The 17,367-nt window shown below is 36.3% G+C and overlaps 1 protein-coding gene across 1 annotated transcript in view; it reads left to right on the plus strand.

Moving 5' to 3' along the window:
• Positions 1-12,773, plus strand: part of LOC149411199 (ATP-binding cassette subfamily C member 4-like) — a 92,582-nt gene extending 79,809 nt beyond the window's left edge. The window contains exons 21-24 of the mRNA XM_089647289.1: positions 4,726-4,848; positions 7,969-8,091; positions 9,100-9,260; positions 10,466-12,773. Of these exons, the coding sequence (XP_089503415.1) occupies positions 4,726-4,848; positions 7,969-8,091; positions 9,100-9,260; positions 10,466-10,778 (720 nt within the window). The 3' untranslated portion in view covers positions 10,779-12,773. The remainder of the gene's footprint in view (positions 1-4,725; positions 4,849-7,968; positions 8,092-9,099; positions 9,261-10,465) is intronic.
• Positions 12,774-17,367: the final 4,594 nt, after the last annotated feature.

Here is a 17,367-nt window from a genome sequence, read left to right on the forward strand (position 1 = left end):
TTCATGCCAAACGTACAAAAAAACATCTTTCGTATTGTTTTTATAAATGGTAAAGTCGTGTAACTGAAGTTTTTGCTTATAATATTGAGAGGAAACTAAAAGTTTCGGACAAAGCTGTGTGCTTTGAAGGTCCATTGTTACTACTAAATGTTGATCAGAGCAGGATGCAATAGCCAACTTCTTTGCATCTCTTGCTTCATTTTTCTTTTTAATGTGAATTGATTGTAGGATACGCATGTGTCGCATTGATCCTTGCGTGGTTTAAATATAGATATTTTATTACTTTCTAAAATTTCACAGAATTTCTTTCTTTGGACGCTAGTTATGCCGTTTTCTGAACACCACGACATGTAAATTTTATGCATTTCGGATTTGGATTTAAAACCATCCTCCACGTATGTTCTCGAACTAGTCAAGCGGCAATAATGACTCAAAACTTTAGGCAATAGGTCCAACCATTTTTTAACGGAATCTGACTTCAAAGACTGAGGAACTCTGGTCTTTCGTTTCGTAGTTGCTTGATTCTCATCATCGTTATCAATCTGTGTTGATGATATCCATTGAGCAAACGTATCTTTTGTAATACATAATGTGGCGTTAAAAAACTCTCTGCAAACTTCAACTTTTTTCACCATTAAGCTTGGGTAAGGAGCAGTCGACCCCAATGTTGCGCTTCCAAGCACTTCTACCTTCTAATTGCTGTCGCCGTTGTCGCCTCTTGAGTACTTTTCGGATATTTACAAGTCCGAAAATATAGGCTTTCTTAGCTTCCCATGTTGACAAGCTCCAGAAATAGTTAAACACGTCTAGGCGAGCTTGTTCATTAACCAATCCGCATAAAAAAGATCTATTGGATAAATTCAAGCCATGATGATTGCATGGTGTTTCTTTTATTTTTCTTTGAGCCCTTTTAACGTAAACTGTACGTCCACTTACTCTTTTAATACCGCTGTATTTTTTCCCCAGGACTCGTAAATTTTTATTCAACTTTCGTTTATCCTTTATGTCCGGTACATTAGTTAACAGATCGTCTTCAGAATTAGAGTTAGCATCAAAGCATTCGAATTGTCCCGTTTCGTGATTCAAAATAAACCTATGATTATTTGTGCCCAGTTGATCCTCATCATATTTCTCGTTAGAATTTGAAAGTGTAACTCGTTCAAACAGACCCGTTTCAGGGTTGAGTGTGCTCTCAGCATCATTACTCATGGTCAAGATTTCAACTGGGGATACATTCCCCACGTCTTTCTCCAAAACTGTTTCAGAAATGTCCAAATTATGTGAGAAGTTCGGGTCCATATTTTCTTTATCGTAGAAATCAGTAAAATCAGAACTATTTATGGCTAGTGGAATTGGTATATCATTTATGAAGTCCATATCAATTATTTGTTGTTGTGTTTCAACAGGTTGGGTGTTACTAATTATGCTATCATTTGTGACGTCCATATCAATTATTATTGGTTTTTGCTTTTCAACAGGTTGGATGTTACTAATACTTGCTTGGTTTTCTTTGAGTTCAACATGGTGATGATTGTTTAGAACCATATTCACCAATCGTTGAGCTCTAGAGTTACTAATACTTCCTTGATTGTCTTTGACTTCAGCTGGACGATGATTGTTCAGAACCATGTTAACCAATCGTCGAGCTCTAGAGGATCTCATCTTCGGTGTGGGCGGGTATTACCTGTTATAATGAAAATAAATTAGTTAATTAGGTATTATACACAAGTCAAAAATGTGTACATTTTTGGTGCGACTTATATCACCATGATTAAAGCTAATAGGCAAACATTTACTTGGCAAACGGAGTCTTAAAGTATACCGATTTTCGTGCAGTATTATTTAATTTTATTTTTAATAAAGTAATTATTTGAATTCTACTCAAGCCTAACGATAGGCAAATCTTCAACATATCCAAAACATATTCTGTAGTTTTCATTATGTAAAACCATTTGCAGTAAAGATTAATCGAAAATACTGATTTCACATTAAGCTTGCCTTCCTCAATCGCAAATATAGGTGAGAAATATGAAAACATTTTTAAAACTTACATAAATATTTAAATTATGTATTATGCTAGATTGTATTAAGCAGGCTATTGTTATTTTGTAATTAATGTTAATAAAAGAAGTGTGTTCATTCAATATCCGATTTAAGGCAAATGTTTAAGAAATAATTACCCTATAATAATATGTCAGCGAAACTTATGTATTAATTATTTATAAATATGATAAACAGATATATTCTGCATTTAAGTAGGTACCTAGTTGTAAGTAAGTTTGCTTAAAAAACATTTAAATTTTTTTATTAGATTATAACAGTTGTATTACTTACCGGCTTTGAAAAATTAACACTCTTCTACGTAAACGTAAATTATTGTGCACTGTAATGTAATTTCACACTATTTTAAAGCTGAAATATTATTTTTTGACGAACGTAAATAATCCGCAGGCACGTGCACCAAGACTGACTATCATAACAAGACTGTCCAAGTGTCCACTGTCCAGTCACGTGACTTGTAACATGCGCGTTCTGAACCAAGATTCAGTGCAAAATCCGCCATGTGTCTTAACTGGCGCAATATTAAGTGTTTTACTTTAGTCCAAAATGCGATATGTGAAGGAATCTTCATAGAGTATTTTGAAAGCCATTTTTTAAGCGAAAATACATAGCTGATTTTGCATTTTTCTAAACTAGCTTTAATATTAGAAAACGTGTTTCATAGGCCTATCCGCCACGTCTCGCTCTATCACAAAGCGTAAAAAACCGATATTCGCAAAAAAAACGTTTGTCGGATTTTGCAGGCGCAACGACGATATGTTAACCGCTTGTGAGTCATCATTGTCTGTTGGAAATGTAAAATTTCATCCGTTGAACGCCAGCCTTGCCTGTCGGCAAGGTAAAATCAATCTTTTTTTTTATTTTTTTATATTAACTCCACACAGGAGGCCCTGAAGAAAATAATTTCCCTCAGTGCCTATGTCATCTTTGGGGATGCTGTGTGGAGGGTCTTTTTGTGGAGAGGAAGGAGTGAACATGGGTCTTGAAGAGTCCCATGTTGTAGGAGGGAGGAAACACAGAGGCCGGCAGTTCGTTCCACAGCCGAGCTGTTGAACTTAAGAACGAATCGTAGAAGCGACCCGTTCTCATGTGACAAATGTCAACTGTGTACAAATGTTGGGCATGCGTTTGGCGTGTATCCCGACTATGCACCGGTGCCGAAGGGATCAATGACGCTAGTTCCTCAGAGCATATTCCATTGTAATACCGATAGAACAAGGACAGCATACCTACCTGACGCCTGTGCTCTAAAGATTGCAGTCCGTTTGTTAAGATTGGGGAATCTATCAAACGGACCGCCCGTTTTTGCACAGAGTCAAGGGTTTTTTTCAGGTATTTAGGGGCTCCGGACCAGAGATGGCTGCCAAATTCGACAGTAGGGCGCACTTGCGATTTGTACAGGGTCAGCAGTTGTGTACTATTAAAGTATCTGCGGGCCCTGTACAGTACGCCCAGCTTCTGAGAGGCCAACTTTACTCTGGCTTCGATGGAGCCCCCGTACCTGAGCTGGTCACTTATAGTTATACCAAGCATATCAATGGAAGGCCTGTTCGGAAGATTGCTTCCGTTGAAGGAGACTAGCTTACTTGCTTACTTGACTAGCTTGACTAGAGACTAATCTTTGTTTTTGAGGGATTTTAAAAAATGCTTAGCATGTTAAAATATATTTTATTCTCTTGGCAAGGAAATAGCATACAGTAATATTATATTCTATACTGTTGTTTAGTCATGCAAACACATTTATTTTATCTATGACCAGGTGCACTGCCATTGTCATTCCGTTGTCAACGGTCTTTTTTGTCATGTTACTATATTTGTTGATTCATCGTGAAGGACACTTAGCCAGTCGTCCCACTAAGTCGGTATCAGTTGGCAATCAACATAAACCAAAGACACTGCACGGAAAAGTAAAGTTCGAGAAGGTTGCAGTGCAGCCATTATGGGAATTCTCTGCACAGGGTCTTCGGTTTATGTCGCTTGCATACCAATACTGACCCAGTAAGATGACAGCTTTATTTAGCTTTACGAAAATGCTAGTTTTTAGCCCCGGCTTCGCTCACGTGGTATTAGGGAAAAATTACTGTATTTAGAATTTTCCCACGGGAATGAAATGTTTTGACACAATGAAAAGTAGCCAATATCACTTCCCAGTCCTCCAACTATCCTCATACAAAAAATTACATCGATTGGTAGTTCCATTGCGACGTGAAAGAACAACAAACAAACACACTTTCACATTTATAATATTAGTGAAAATTAAAATATTATAAAACCATCAAAATGTGTTTAAATTTCTTTATTTAACTTTCGTACATAAAATGTGGGAGAAAAAATCATTACTTTGAATTTAAGTACATTACCTGGTAAGCAGTACAATTAACAAAAGTATCATTTTGGAAAAAAACAAGTAAGTTCTTACGAAAATAAATTCAATTGATACACTGCGAACCGCACGCAAAATATACCCCGGTACGCTACGGACTATTCGGTCACAGAAGCTCAGCACTCCAAAGGTTGATAAGAATTTAGTTAATGAAGCTTTTCTTTTTACCGACAATTCGGTGAATCATAGATTACATTCAACTTTATTTCGTAAGGTAGTCACCATTGTTGTATATATATTTATGTTTTTGTTACATTATCTTGTACTATTTGTTTTTCCAGGTAGGAATAGTTGGCAGAACTGGAGCAGGAAAGTCTTCTTTAATATCCGCATTGTTCCGGCTGGCTAAAGTAGAGGGCAGCATTGTGATTGATGGGCTCGACATGAACCACATTTCTCTTCAGGTACCTACTTATAATATATAACAGCATACATATTGGAAGAACATGGCTGTTCTGTTATTACTACACGATATTATTTTAACCTCTAAATCCTCTGTCATTTTGCAATGTACATCTCTTGGGAGAACTGTAAGAACACAGAGTCCGCGAAAAATATTTTCACATTACATTTGATTCCAGATAATTTTGCTGTTTTTGAACTATTAGTCTAAAGTAATGGTGTTTGTAAGAGAGAGTACGAAAACAGTGTGCAATATAGTTGTGAATGAGGACTACTTGGAGCAGGTGGATGAGTTTGTGTATTTAGGAAGTATGTTTACGAGAGATGGGAAGGCTGACAGAGATATTGAAAGAAGGGTAAATGCAGGTAACTCTGTTGATGGAGGACTGAACGCAGTTGGTGCTAACAAAAAATTGTCCAAAGAAGCGAAGTTAGCAGTCCACAATGGAATGCTGATACCTACCTTGATGTATGGAAGTGAGGCATGGAACAGGCAAAGAAAGGATGAAAGTAGATTGAATGCTGTTGAAATGAGATCCCTAAGGCGCATGTTTGATCGTGTGAGGAATGTGGAGATTCGCAAAGAGTTCAAGACTGATGTAAACGTAATGAGTAAGATTAAGAAAAGGACGCTTATATGGTTTGGGCATGTAGAGCGAATGAGCGAAGATAGGAGTGTAAGGAGTATATATGTTGCAAATGCGAATGGTAGCAGAAGTCGAGGACGCCCGAGGAAGACATGGGACGATCAAGTGAATCAAATACTCGAGTCGGGCCATGTCAAGAGTCAGAATAATAGAAGAGTATGCATGAGACGATGTATGAATGTGAATGAGGCAAGGAGTGTGTGCCAAGACCGAATTGTTTGGCGGTCCGTCCTCTCTGCCTACCCCTGCGGGGAAAATACTATAATTACTATTTCACACGAAACTAAAAAAATCGTATATAATTATAAAACTACTGTCACTTTTTTCGTTTAATATAAAAAATATTTAATTTAAAATTGCAAACCTTGACAAATATTTTCAAATGCCAAATGTTATTTCATAGAATTATTTCTATTTTTTCAGGAGCATTTATGGTAATTTTTTAAATGAAACTAAAACCACGGTATTATCTCTTCTTAATGCTGTATAGATCATATTTCAAATTTTTATGACACCGTGTCAGGCTTGGAGATATATCTCCCAAAAAGACTCTACGGTTGTTTGTTGTCTGTGAAGAATATCTCCCAACTTAATGGATGATTCTCGCATTCAGTTGTGGCAGTGTATCTTCCTACTGGACGTCTTTGTGAATTTTTCTATTAAATACGACCAATATGTATCATCTAGTTTCAATGTTCGATCGATACGTCCATATTACGTTACATAACGCACCGAGTCGCTCCCGACTAGCAAATAAATCATTTCAAAAGAGCAAAATAAATGGTATGAAATCAATTATTGTAGCTATTGTATTCGAACCTCCCGTCAAAACATATTTTGACGGCATCACTCAGTTTTCTATAATGATATTTTATCTGTTTGAAATACCGAGCACAAGTTATTCCATAGGCAAAGTAATTATTGCGCATTTAATAAAAAAATCGTAACGACTATATTACACTGGTCGACATTTTTTTTTTTAAGTGCAGTTCCTTAAGCATAGCTAATTTTTTTATACGTATTTAGTATCCATAAACACGAAATGAAACAAAAAAAAAATTTAATTAGTCAGGTTTTTTTATTATTTAACAAAGTTTTTTTTACATAATTCTTCCATAGTATGACGGGCACTTACTTAACAAAATTTCAAAACTAATTCAATTTAATTTTTTTTGCTCCTGATTTGCGCTTGTGAGTATCTTGAGAGTCTCTCTGCAGGGTCCAGCAATAGTCTGCTAGCATAGATGGACTCCAGTTTCCTTGGTATCACTTTTCCATAGCCGCAATGTCCTGGTGAAATCGTTCGCTGTGCTCGTCACTGACATCTCCCATATTTTCAGGGAAAACATTCAAATGAGATTGAAGGAAGTGTATTTTTAGTGACATGTTACATCCCATATTTTTATAGGCCATGAACATTTCAGACACAATGCTAATATTGTCTTCACTTTTATGACTTCCAAGAAAGTTCTCAACAACATTCTTGATTCTGACCAAGCGGCTAGCTCGACTGGTCTCAACACTGTTATAAAATTCGGATCAGTCAAGACCTCCCTTATTTGTGGTCCCACTAATATTCCTTCTTTAATTCTTGCGTCGCTGATCTTAGGAAACTTTTGCTTTAAGTAAATCATGCTATTTCCATCCTTAGACAAGCCTTTTACAAAAATTTTCATCAAACCCAATTTAACGTGTAAGGGTGTAAGTAAGATATCCGTAGATTTTACTAAGGGAGCATGTTGAACATTCTTCGTGCCAGGTTTAAGGTGCTTTCTAGTAGGCCAGTACTTCTTGGCATAATGGTTTTTCCTGTCTCTGCTGTCCCACTCGCACAGAAAACAACAATACTTTGTGTATCCCACTTGCAGTCCTAGTAGGAGTCCTATTATTTTTAGATCACCACATATTTTCCATTCGTATTTTACATATTTATTTTTTGTTAACAGCAGCATCATGTTGTCATAGTTCTTTTTCATGTTTGCAGCATGACCAAGTGAAATGGATGGTCAAAAAATCAAAAAATCAATGATTACTCACGAATAAATATGAATTAATACACATTTTAGTAAAACTTAAAACCAATAAAAACCTGACGTGATAGAAAAAAACTAATCACATATCTGAAATCAGCATGAAATTTCCTGTCAGATTTGGCTACTTTCGTTAAAGGGACAAAAAATGTGTTGACCAGTGTTATTGGTCAAAAATAATTTCATACATTCTTTGGAGCTTTCATTGCAAACGTAGGTAATTAGATATTTTGAAGGAACTAATACTTTGCCCTTTCTAGGGCAAAGGGTTTTGCTCTTTTGACTTAATTAATTTAATTTTTTATTTGCTAGTTGGGAGGGGCCTGGTGGTTTTTGCGGCGTAATGTTGATGTATCCAATGACTTCCGCATTTATTTTGTTTTCCCCAGTTTTGTCTGGATCGACTGACAGTGTGTTTTTATGGGTTTGATTGTTATGATTTCAGGATCTCAGGTCAAACATCTCCATCATTCCTCAGGAACCTATTCTGTTTTCCTCCACCATGAGGCGTAACCTGGATCCCTTTGAGTACTACGATGATGCGGCTCTTTGGAATGCATTGGAATCGGTAAGTCAACCAACAAATAAATAATACGCTTTTCATATTTTAATATATATCATTACGGGCCTAATAAACGTGATTTCAATTTTACACAACTGATAAAGAACCGTTAATGTAAGGAAAATGGTACTTCTTTTTGAAACCAAGATATTCAGCGGCCTTCAAAATGCATTTAATATTTCAGGGACCAATCTTTATTGGAGGTTAGCGCTTAATGGAGGTCTGAACGCAGTTGCGCTAACAAAAACATGTCCAAAGAGGCGTAGATATAAGTCCTCAATGTAGTGGTGGTACCTTCTCTGATGTATGCCAGTAAGGCATGGAACTGACAGAGGACGGGTGAAAGTAGACTGAATGATGTAAAACTGAGATCTCTGGGGCATATGTATGATAAAACCATGTACAATCGTTTGAGAAATGTGGAGATTTGCAAAGGCTGATGTAAGCGTAGTGAGTAAAATTGAGAAATGGACGCTTAGATGGTTTGGGCATGTAGAGCAAATCAATAAAAGAATGAGTGCAAGGAGAATTTATGACGCGAATGTGAATGGTATAAGAAGTCAGGGACACCCAAGGAAGATAGGGCACAACCAAATACTTGAGTCAGGCCATGTCAAGAGTCAGAACAACAGAAATTAATGTGAATGGTATAAGAAGTCAGGGACACCCAAGGAAGATAGGGCACAACCAAATACTTGAGTCAGAACAACAGAAATTAATGTATGAATGTGAATGAAGCAAATAGTGTATGCCAAGACATAGTTCTTTGGATTTCCATCCTCTCTGCCTATCCCTGGGGAAAAAGGTGTGATGGTTAGTTATTTTTAATTAGGGAGTCAATCATAACCTCACATTTGAACCTACTGTAGTTTGTTCTAAAATCGGTGATACTCGGTGTTGCCATACTAAAGAGAATATTTAATTCCATTTCATAAAATTTCTACACATTCTTGACATGTAAAAAATCATGGACCGTGGGTAGGAACTTGATAATATTAAATTTATAATTTCCAGGTGGATTTGAAGGATGCAGTCCCATCTCTAGACTTCTTGGTGTCGGAAGGGGGGTCCAACTTCAGCATGGGCCAGAAGCAGCTGGTCTGCCTGGCGCGTGCCATCCTGAGGAACAGCAAGATACTGGTTCTCGACGAGGCCACCGCTAGCATGGATCAACAGTACGTTAACAAACTACTTACTTTCTCTTCCACTCACAAAAGACCCAATATAAAATTATGATATACCCGTTCCAGGAAAACTGAGAAAGAGAAAAGAAAAGACTTTACATCAATCACAGAATATCTCTATCGCTATCTAGAGCCCTATACCCTCTTGAGCGATTGGTTGTATTGTGTATTTATTTACCACAATATTTAATTAATAATATTCCTCAAAAAAGTAATATGGAAAAATACGAACTGCTTACTGCGGTTTAAAGCCAATAAATCCATCAAGATTTCGCCGTTTATCCCATATTTTTAGGTAATATAAGTTTTGGCACATTATGCTACGTATACATCTGCGTGCCAAACTGAACCTCAACTTATGGCAAAGAAACGAAGCAACCGCAAATGGCGCGAAACGTTGTTGGTGCAGTTGATTCGTTCCTTTCCCGTAATTCGTGATACAGTTTGCGTTTCGGTTCGCAAATGTATACGTACGCTTATACAAGCAATCAAACTTTTGCAAACTTGCCATAAACGTGTTACCTGAAAAAACCCTGACTCTGTGCAGAAATAAGCAGTCCAATATTTGATAGATTCCCCTAAAATTTTGTATGGATCGATCTTTAGAGCATAGTTGTCTGGTGGGAACACCGGTATGTCAATTAAAGGTGCTCCAAAGAACCAACATTGTAGATCCTTTTGGCACTGGAGTACAGTTGAAAGTAATGTCTAAAGTCTAAGTCATGGTTGACATAAGATTTCTCACAGCTTGTTATTGTGCTCGGCACTTAGCCGTAGAATGATTTGAAGTCTTTTGTTTTCTTCCTTCTGCAACAGGGGTTTCTTCAAGAACCAGGTTTATTCCTTTCTTTCCCTAACACCTAAACTGCGGTGTGACGAAGACAAGATATCTTTATATCAAGCAAGACATTGTTTCGACGACTGCCGAAATTGAACTGGTGATGGTGCGGGTTTTTGTGCGTTTTTATACACATAACTCATTTGAACCTCGTCGGATTACATACATTTTTACCATAAATTGTGGCTAAATATAACATAAAATATTTATGTAAGAAATTAGCTTAAAAAAATATCTATGATGTAATGATTATTTTTACTGAAGTGTTAAAAAAAACTCCACAAAGGATCCCCAAAGTTAACTAAATATAAAAAAATTATCACTATTATGCCACTAATGATTTTCTTACTACCAACAGAACTGATCACTTCATCCAGAGAATCATCCGCGAGAAGTTCTTCGACTGCACCGTACTGACGATAGCGCATCGTCTCAACACAGTCATGGACGCAGATCGTGTGATTGTCATGGAGAAGGGCCGCCTGGTCGAATTCGGCAGCCCGTTGCAGCTTCTGAGACAGCATGGCTTCCTGTACCGAATGGTGACAGACTCTGGCCAGGGAATGGCCACGTCTCTCATGACCATGGCCAGAGAATCGTGTAAAGAAGAAGCCAACAGTGAACTCGACGGAATGTTATTCGGCAGCTATCCCGAGAAGTGTACAACTTGAAAAGACAGTTCAAATATTTTTAGTGAATTTAAATTAATCTGAAACAACTTTAAAATTCCTTTTGAAGATGTTTTTTTTTAAAGCCTAAATGAGTGAATAGGTAGTACTTAACGGCATTCCACACTAACGCACAAATTCTTGGAAAAGTTTTACGAAGTCTTCGAAGTTTCGATCCAAACTATAAATCGTAACAAAATCGATAATGCAGCTCCGTCTGTTTTAACTTCTAGTTAATATTCGCTAAATACCTTTTATAGCTATGCAACTCTAATGTCGGTGTTCGTTACTAACAAAACCATAACATTATTACCTCGTCCAGTTTGTATGCTACAACACATATTATGTGTTTTTTTTGGCATACATGGGCAAGGAAATAAAGGTACGGTTTTGGGTGTAACTCGAAAACCCTAATTCAGAGTTACCTAGTTGTAGTAATACAGCGATATAATCTTTATATTTCTCTACTGCCGCAGCGAGCTGAACAAATTACGATGTTGGTTACAACGGAAAATTAATAGAAAAACGTTATTTTGTTCTGGAGTAGAGCTTCATTTTTGATTTTAGCTTTGTTTGTTACGTTTGTTAGTGTGGAGAATTGTTAAGTGGAATTTAAAAATAAATTTGCTGCTGTCGTAAAAAAAGTACTTAAGTGAAATTATTCGAAGGATTTTTCATTAATATTGAAGGATTATTTTATATATATTATTTTATGATGCCGCGGATGCTTTGTTATGCAGTATTTAAGTGAATTCTAATATGGCATCATTTTTTTATATGCCAAATAATGTGATTTCTCCATTATTATCGTAAATATAGTATTTTTTTAAAAACTCTTGTGTCGAGTGTTTTTAAAAATCAAATATTATTTTTTATCACAGAAATAAATAAAAAAAATTGTTTATCAATAATAGTGAAGCCAAATTTCTGTAAAAATTACCAATTATTACTATCTAAAATTACAATTATAATAAGTTTGTTTAATTTTTTTTGTAATAATCTTTAAAATTTGGTATTACAAATTCAAAACGGTTCTAGTAATTACAATATTTCTATAAGAAATGATATGAAATTTTTTAATTTTACTTATAAATTTATTGTGTATAATTTTTCAATATTATATATATAATACCAAATATTAGATTCGAATGAATTATTAATATATGTATTTATTTGAATTGAGCGAAACATAATTATTCATAACGAATGCTATTTTAATAGCTTACAAAAATCTTTTAACCTGTAATGTATTCTGTAACAACTAGCCCAGAAAAAAAAACATTCGCTTTTAATATTTTCAGAGTTTTCCTACATTTTTTTCTCTGCAAAATGTCACCACAACATTTTCTTTAGGTTGTTTTGCAGAATTTGAACAATTCAATAAACTTCAACATCAATTTCAAGTCCTGTGAAAGTCCTATTCAAGTTCTGTTTTTATCATTGTGGGCTAGATGCTTTACAGAACTGAAACAATAAAAGAATTGGAATCGAACTTTCAAATAACTTGAAAATTGATTTTGAAATTCAATGAATTGTTCAAATTTTTTGAAACAACCCGTCCTAAGGATGAGCGATGGTATGATTGATCTAATAATATATCCTCTTTGATTACTTATATATAATATACTAAAATAATTGCGCTTCCTTATGAAGTGTTCTCACAAATATTATTTTAATCTGTATTTCAATATCTTTTATTCAGAAACTGAGTAAAAATAATTAATTAAGAATAATATTTTAAATAAGAATAATAATTATTATTGATTTGTGCAAACGTTAACTTAAAAATGATAAGTTTGAGTTTAACCATGACTTGATGAGAAAATGATTGCTGCGTTTGATTATTAATTAGGTCATGTTTTAGGTTATACGATTTCAGGCGTTGATATTATGTAATTGAACAAAAGAAAGCGTGTATTTTTGACCAGTTACGTAAAATTGTCCGTGTTATTACGCATAAGGAATTATTAATCTAATATGTACATAATTTCTTTTATGAAGTGTAAATAATTCAATAAAGATTATTTAAAACTTGATTATATTTACAGCGTTTTCTTTAAATCGGGTTGTGTAGCGATGCTAAAAGTGAGTGAGGTGGGTAAATTATAATACATTTGTAAATGTGTCTATCTAAATAATGTGATGAAATATTCAAATTTGGAAACAAGCCCGAAATTTTGTTCACCTGATTTGAGAATTTTAGTTGAGTTGAGTAATATTACAATGCGAGTTGCCTGTGTATCGTCAGATTCATTTATTGACAAATTACAGAAAGGGAGACGATCAGGCCCTCTCGCTGCTCTGCGTGACTTGGTTTGTTCCCCTATCCCTGATGGTCTAGTCCAAGGCTGCCCAACCCAAGGCCCACGGGCCACATTGTGGCCCGTGAACGAATTACAAGTGGTCCACGTGAACCATTTTCAAAATACCCGTCAATTTGAAAATTACTTGGATTCAAAAAATATTTTCGTATCATTGCATCATCCACCAGGAGGCGTTGTGTGCAAAGGACATAAAGTTGAATGATATAATGGAGCCGGTAGTACGCTGCATAAATCACAAACGTTCAAAGGCTCTTCACAGACGTCAATTCAGAGTTTTATTTGAAGAAGAAATCAGCGAATTTGGAGAGTTACAACTATTTTGCGCTGTGTGATGGCTTTCAAGGGGCAACATGTTAAAACATTTCTTCATCTTGAGAGAGCATGTGTTGGAATTTTTAAAAGAAAAAGGGGCGTTACCTTTGGAAAGCGATTTACTCAAGAATAAGTACTGGTTGAGTGACCTTGCATTTCTTGTTGACATCACCAATTATCTCAAATTACAAGGCAAAGATTGTTCACTTCCGACTATGTTTAACCAACGAAAATATTGCCCCTTTTCCCATACTCAAATATTTGAAAGAGAAGCTCAATATTGCCACCATAAAGTACGAAGCTAAAATTAGATGCTTATTACAGTCGTTTGAATGCAGATTCCAGGACTTTGAAAGAACAAAACAAATTTACAAATTTTTGTTAATCCTTTCACAACCAGTTTGACTGAAATAATTAGTTATCTTGCCAAAATCCAGTTGGAACTCACTGAACTGCAAAATCATTCTGCACTGAAAAACCTTTTTGCAGAAAACTATTTTCAAAGTCACAAACTTTTTCAGAAGATATTTGGACATTTCTGGAAATTGGTACCAAAGGAAGACTTTCCTGCTATAACTGACCTGGCCTTTCAATTTTTAAGTAGTTTTGGATCAACGTATATTTGTGAAATTTTATTTCTAATCTTAATTTTGTAAAAAATAAATACCGCACATCTCTAACTGAGCAACATATATGTCTGATTTGTTGCTACTGTCAACATCTGAACTGACTCCTAACATAGGAAAATTATTAAAACAAAAAGAATGTCAGAAATCACATTGATTGTACTAATAGGCCACTTGCATCATATTTTTTAATTTTTTTTTCCGGTTAAGGAAAATATTCTAAGACATTCTGTATTATTATTATTTTTTTAATCGTATTTTTGAAACCCTGGGGATTTTTTGAAAATTTCAATCCGAAAAATCAGACCTTTTTTTATAAACCGGAAAGACGGGACATAATTTTATAGGTGAGAAAAAACAATGATTACATAGCCGAAAATCATTTTTAAAAAAAGAACGTTTTCCACACGAATGACACAGCAGAATAACGAGGAATAGCAAAAATATTACATCTCATAAATATTTTTTTCCTTGATCCATCTTATTGATCATAAATCATTATAATGTACAACGTCTATATTAATAAATCCAATGTAATATACTTGTACTTGTAAATTATAATAATAATATTATAAAATTTGATTTTGATAAAATCAGCACCATAACCATTATACCTCTAAAACACGTACCGACATCTAAATTGTACGGGGTTCTCTTCACATCTGTCAAAAATTCAAACCAAATGAAAAGTTCGCAGAGAACAAACAATAAATCTAGTGAACGAATTAAAAAATTCGCCTGAAATCAAAGTGATGCCATATAAAAAAATTAAATCAGTGTGGAATTTTACAAAATTAATAGGAACATTTTCAGTAGACGGGACATTTTCATGTAGTGACGACACGAGCCCAAATAATGGATTTATTTATTTAAAAATAAAAATAAATGTACATTTCTACAAAATTTTACTAACATTTTCGTAATCTTAGTAAAAAGATCTATCCACACGATTTTTTCCAAGTCGTTATGAAATCCATGCAAGTGGCCTATTACTTGGATTTAGATTTTTGTTACATAAAATGTTGTTTCGTTATTTGGCAGTAGATGCTATTTATTTTATTATTTTAATAAACGACAATAAAATTTCAATGTGTTTATTTGTTTGTTGCATAAAACAAGACATTAAAAAGCTTAGATAACAAAAATAGGAACCGTCAGTAGTCAGTGGAAACAGGTTATTTTAACAAATACTCAACGATTATTTTCTTGTGTACCGATAGCGGCCGTTGCCTAGGGGTTTGTTTGGAAATGTTTATAACCATAGCAACTAGTTCTTCACCTTATATAAGCGACAACGGGAAGGAACTCAGGCCAGTCATCAATTAAGAGTTCTACAGTGAACAACGTGTGAGCATTGTGGTTCCTCCGCGTCGCGCCCTGCCGTTTCTCCGCTACACGGACCTACCATACCTACGCCCCGGCTCTGCGCGGACTACGGATTACCATGTTGAGTAACGTTTTCGCCGCCCCCAGCCTGTGTTGTGAACAGTGTTTGTTATTTATGTTTTTACGTGAGAGTCCACTAACACAGGCTGGGGGCGGCGAACGCGTTGCTCAACCAGCCGATTATGTTCCTTTGTAACCGCGGTGGGCACCTCGATCCCGAGGAGTCCCTGGTAATCCGTAGTCCGCGCAGAGCCGGGGCGAAGGTATGGTAGGTCCGTGTAGCAACGCAGTGGAGAAACGGCAAGGCGCGAGGCGGAGGAACCGGCCATAGCGCCCGTTGCCAAGATGTTTGTTTGGAAATGTTTATAGCCATAGCAACTAGAATGTTCGGGAACGTTCTTCACCTTATACATTATACTGTGCAATATTGTGTAAGTGGCAGCGGTAAGGATCTCAGACCATTCATCAATTAGCAGTTCTACAGTGACCAAGTTGTGAGCACTGCGACTGCTTGCTGCCTACTGAGGCGGCCGGCCGCTATGACCGGTTCCCCCTCGCCGCGCCTTGGCGTTTTATCCACTGTGCTGCTACACGGACTTGCCATACCTTCGCCCCGGCTCTGCACGGACTACAGATTACCATGGATTGCTCGGGATCGAGGTGCCCACCATGGTTACCTAGCCTGTGTTAACAGTGTTTGTAATTTATTTTTTTACGTGAAAATCCACTACAACAACAGTACGTGGCCCTCATCAAGTCATCCGCTGACATGGAAGGACGTACACAATCCTAGCAAAAGAAAAGGAAGTCACAGTGACCATTGACCTCCTCAAACCAGCGTACCTTGCCCCTGAACCCAAGACAGATGCAACGGCACCGGCACCGGCACCAACCCTTCCTACGACCATTAACAAACAGGATTGGATTCACACCACCCGGAAGGCATGTTCGTTTTCGGGACCGCCTTGATGAAACAATGAGCTTTCTTTCTATCCCAGCCCTTACCCATGCTGCTTGAGGGGGATTCCTGTAGTAGTACAATGCAACGCGTTCGTCATCCCCAGCCTGTGTTGTGAACAGTGTTTGTAATTTTTTTGTCGGCATGACCATGGTGGGCACCCCGATTCCGAGGAATCCATGGTAATCCGTAGTCCGTGCAGAGCCGGGGCGTAGGTATGGTAGGCCCGTGTAGCGGCGCAGTGGATTAACGGCAGGGTGCGACGTGGGGGAACCGGCCATAGCGGCCGGCCGCCTCGGTAGGCAGCAAGCAGTCCAGGGCTCACAGGTTGGTCACTGTAGAACTGCCAATTGATGGCTGGCCTGAAATCCTTCCCGCTGTCAATTATATATGGTGAAGAACATTCCTGAACATTCAAGTTGCTATGGCTATTAAAAAATCGTCTTTAATTTGACTCCGTATCTAATTTCCGTGCAGAGATAATGTGTAAAGTCTTCATCGGGCATCCACAACTTCTTCAAAAATTCAAAAGTCTCTTGTCACTAATAAAAACGATCTTTGAAATTTTCATTTCGAGTATATAAGGTAAAAAAACCATTCATTTTTATGTACTTATGTAGATTGTTATCAAGTTTAATTTGTAAAACTCAATTTTTTCCAACAGATTGATAATGTATTCAGAGGGCGAAATAGCTGTCACGCGTCATTATAATTACACAGCATCTACAAAGAAAACACCAAAAGCTGAAGAAATAGGCAACAAGATCCAGAAAGATATAAAATTAGACCAAATAAAAATAGGAATAAATGGTTTACGGAAAACAAATAATCATATCATGCCCAAAATAAGAAAACGCAAGCTCTCTTACTGAAGAAAAAACTTAACTATAACTTGGAAGTTAAAGAAATTACAAAGAAAAAATCTAAGTTCATAATTAAAGGACTCAAATCAAACCTATCGGAAGAGGAAATAATCACAGGAATAA

This window comes from Hesperophylax consimilis, chromosome 26 (assembly GCF_061612785.1).
Source record: "Hesperophylax consimilis isolate HC1 chromosome 26, BYU_Hcon_1.0, whole genome shotgun sequence".
Classification (NCBI taxonomy): domain Eukaryota; kingdom Metazoa; phylum Arthropoda; class Insecta; order Trichoptera; family Limnephilidae; genus Hesperophylax; species Hesperophylax consimilis.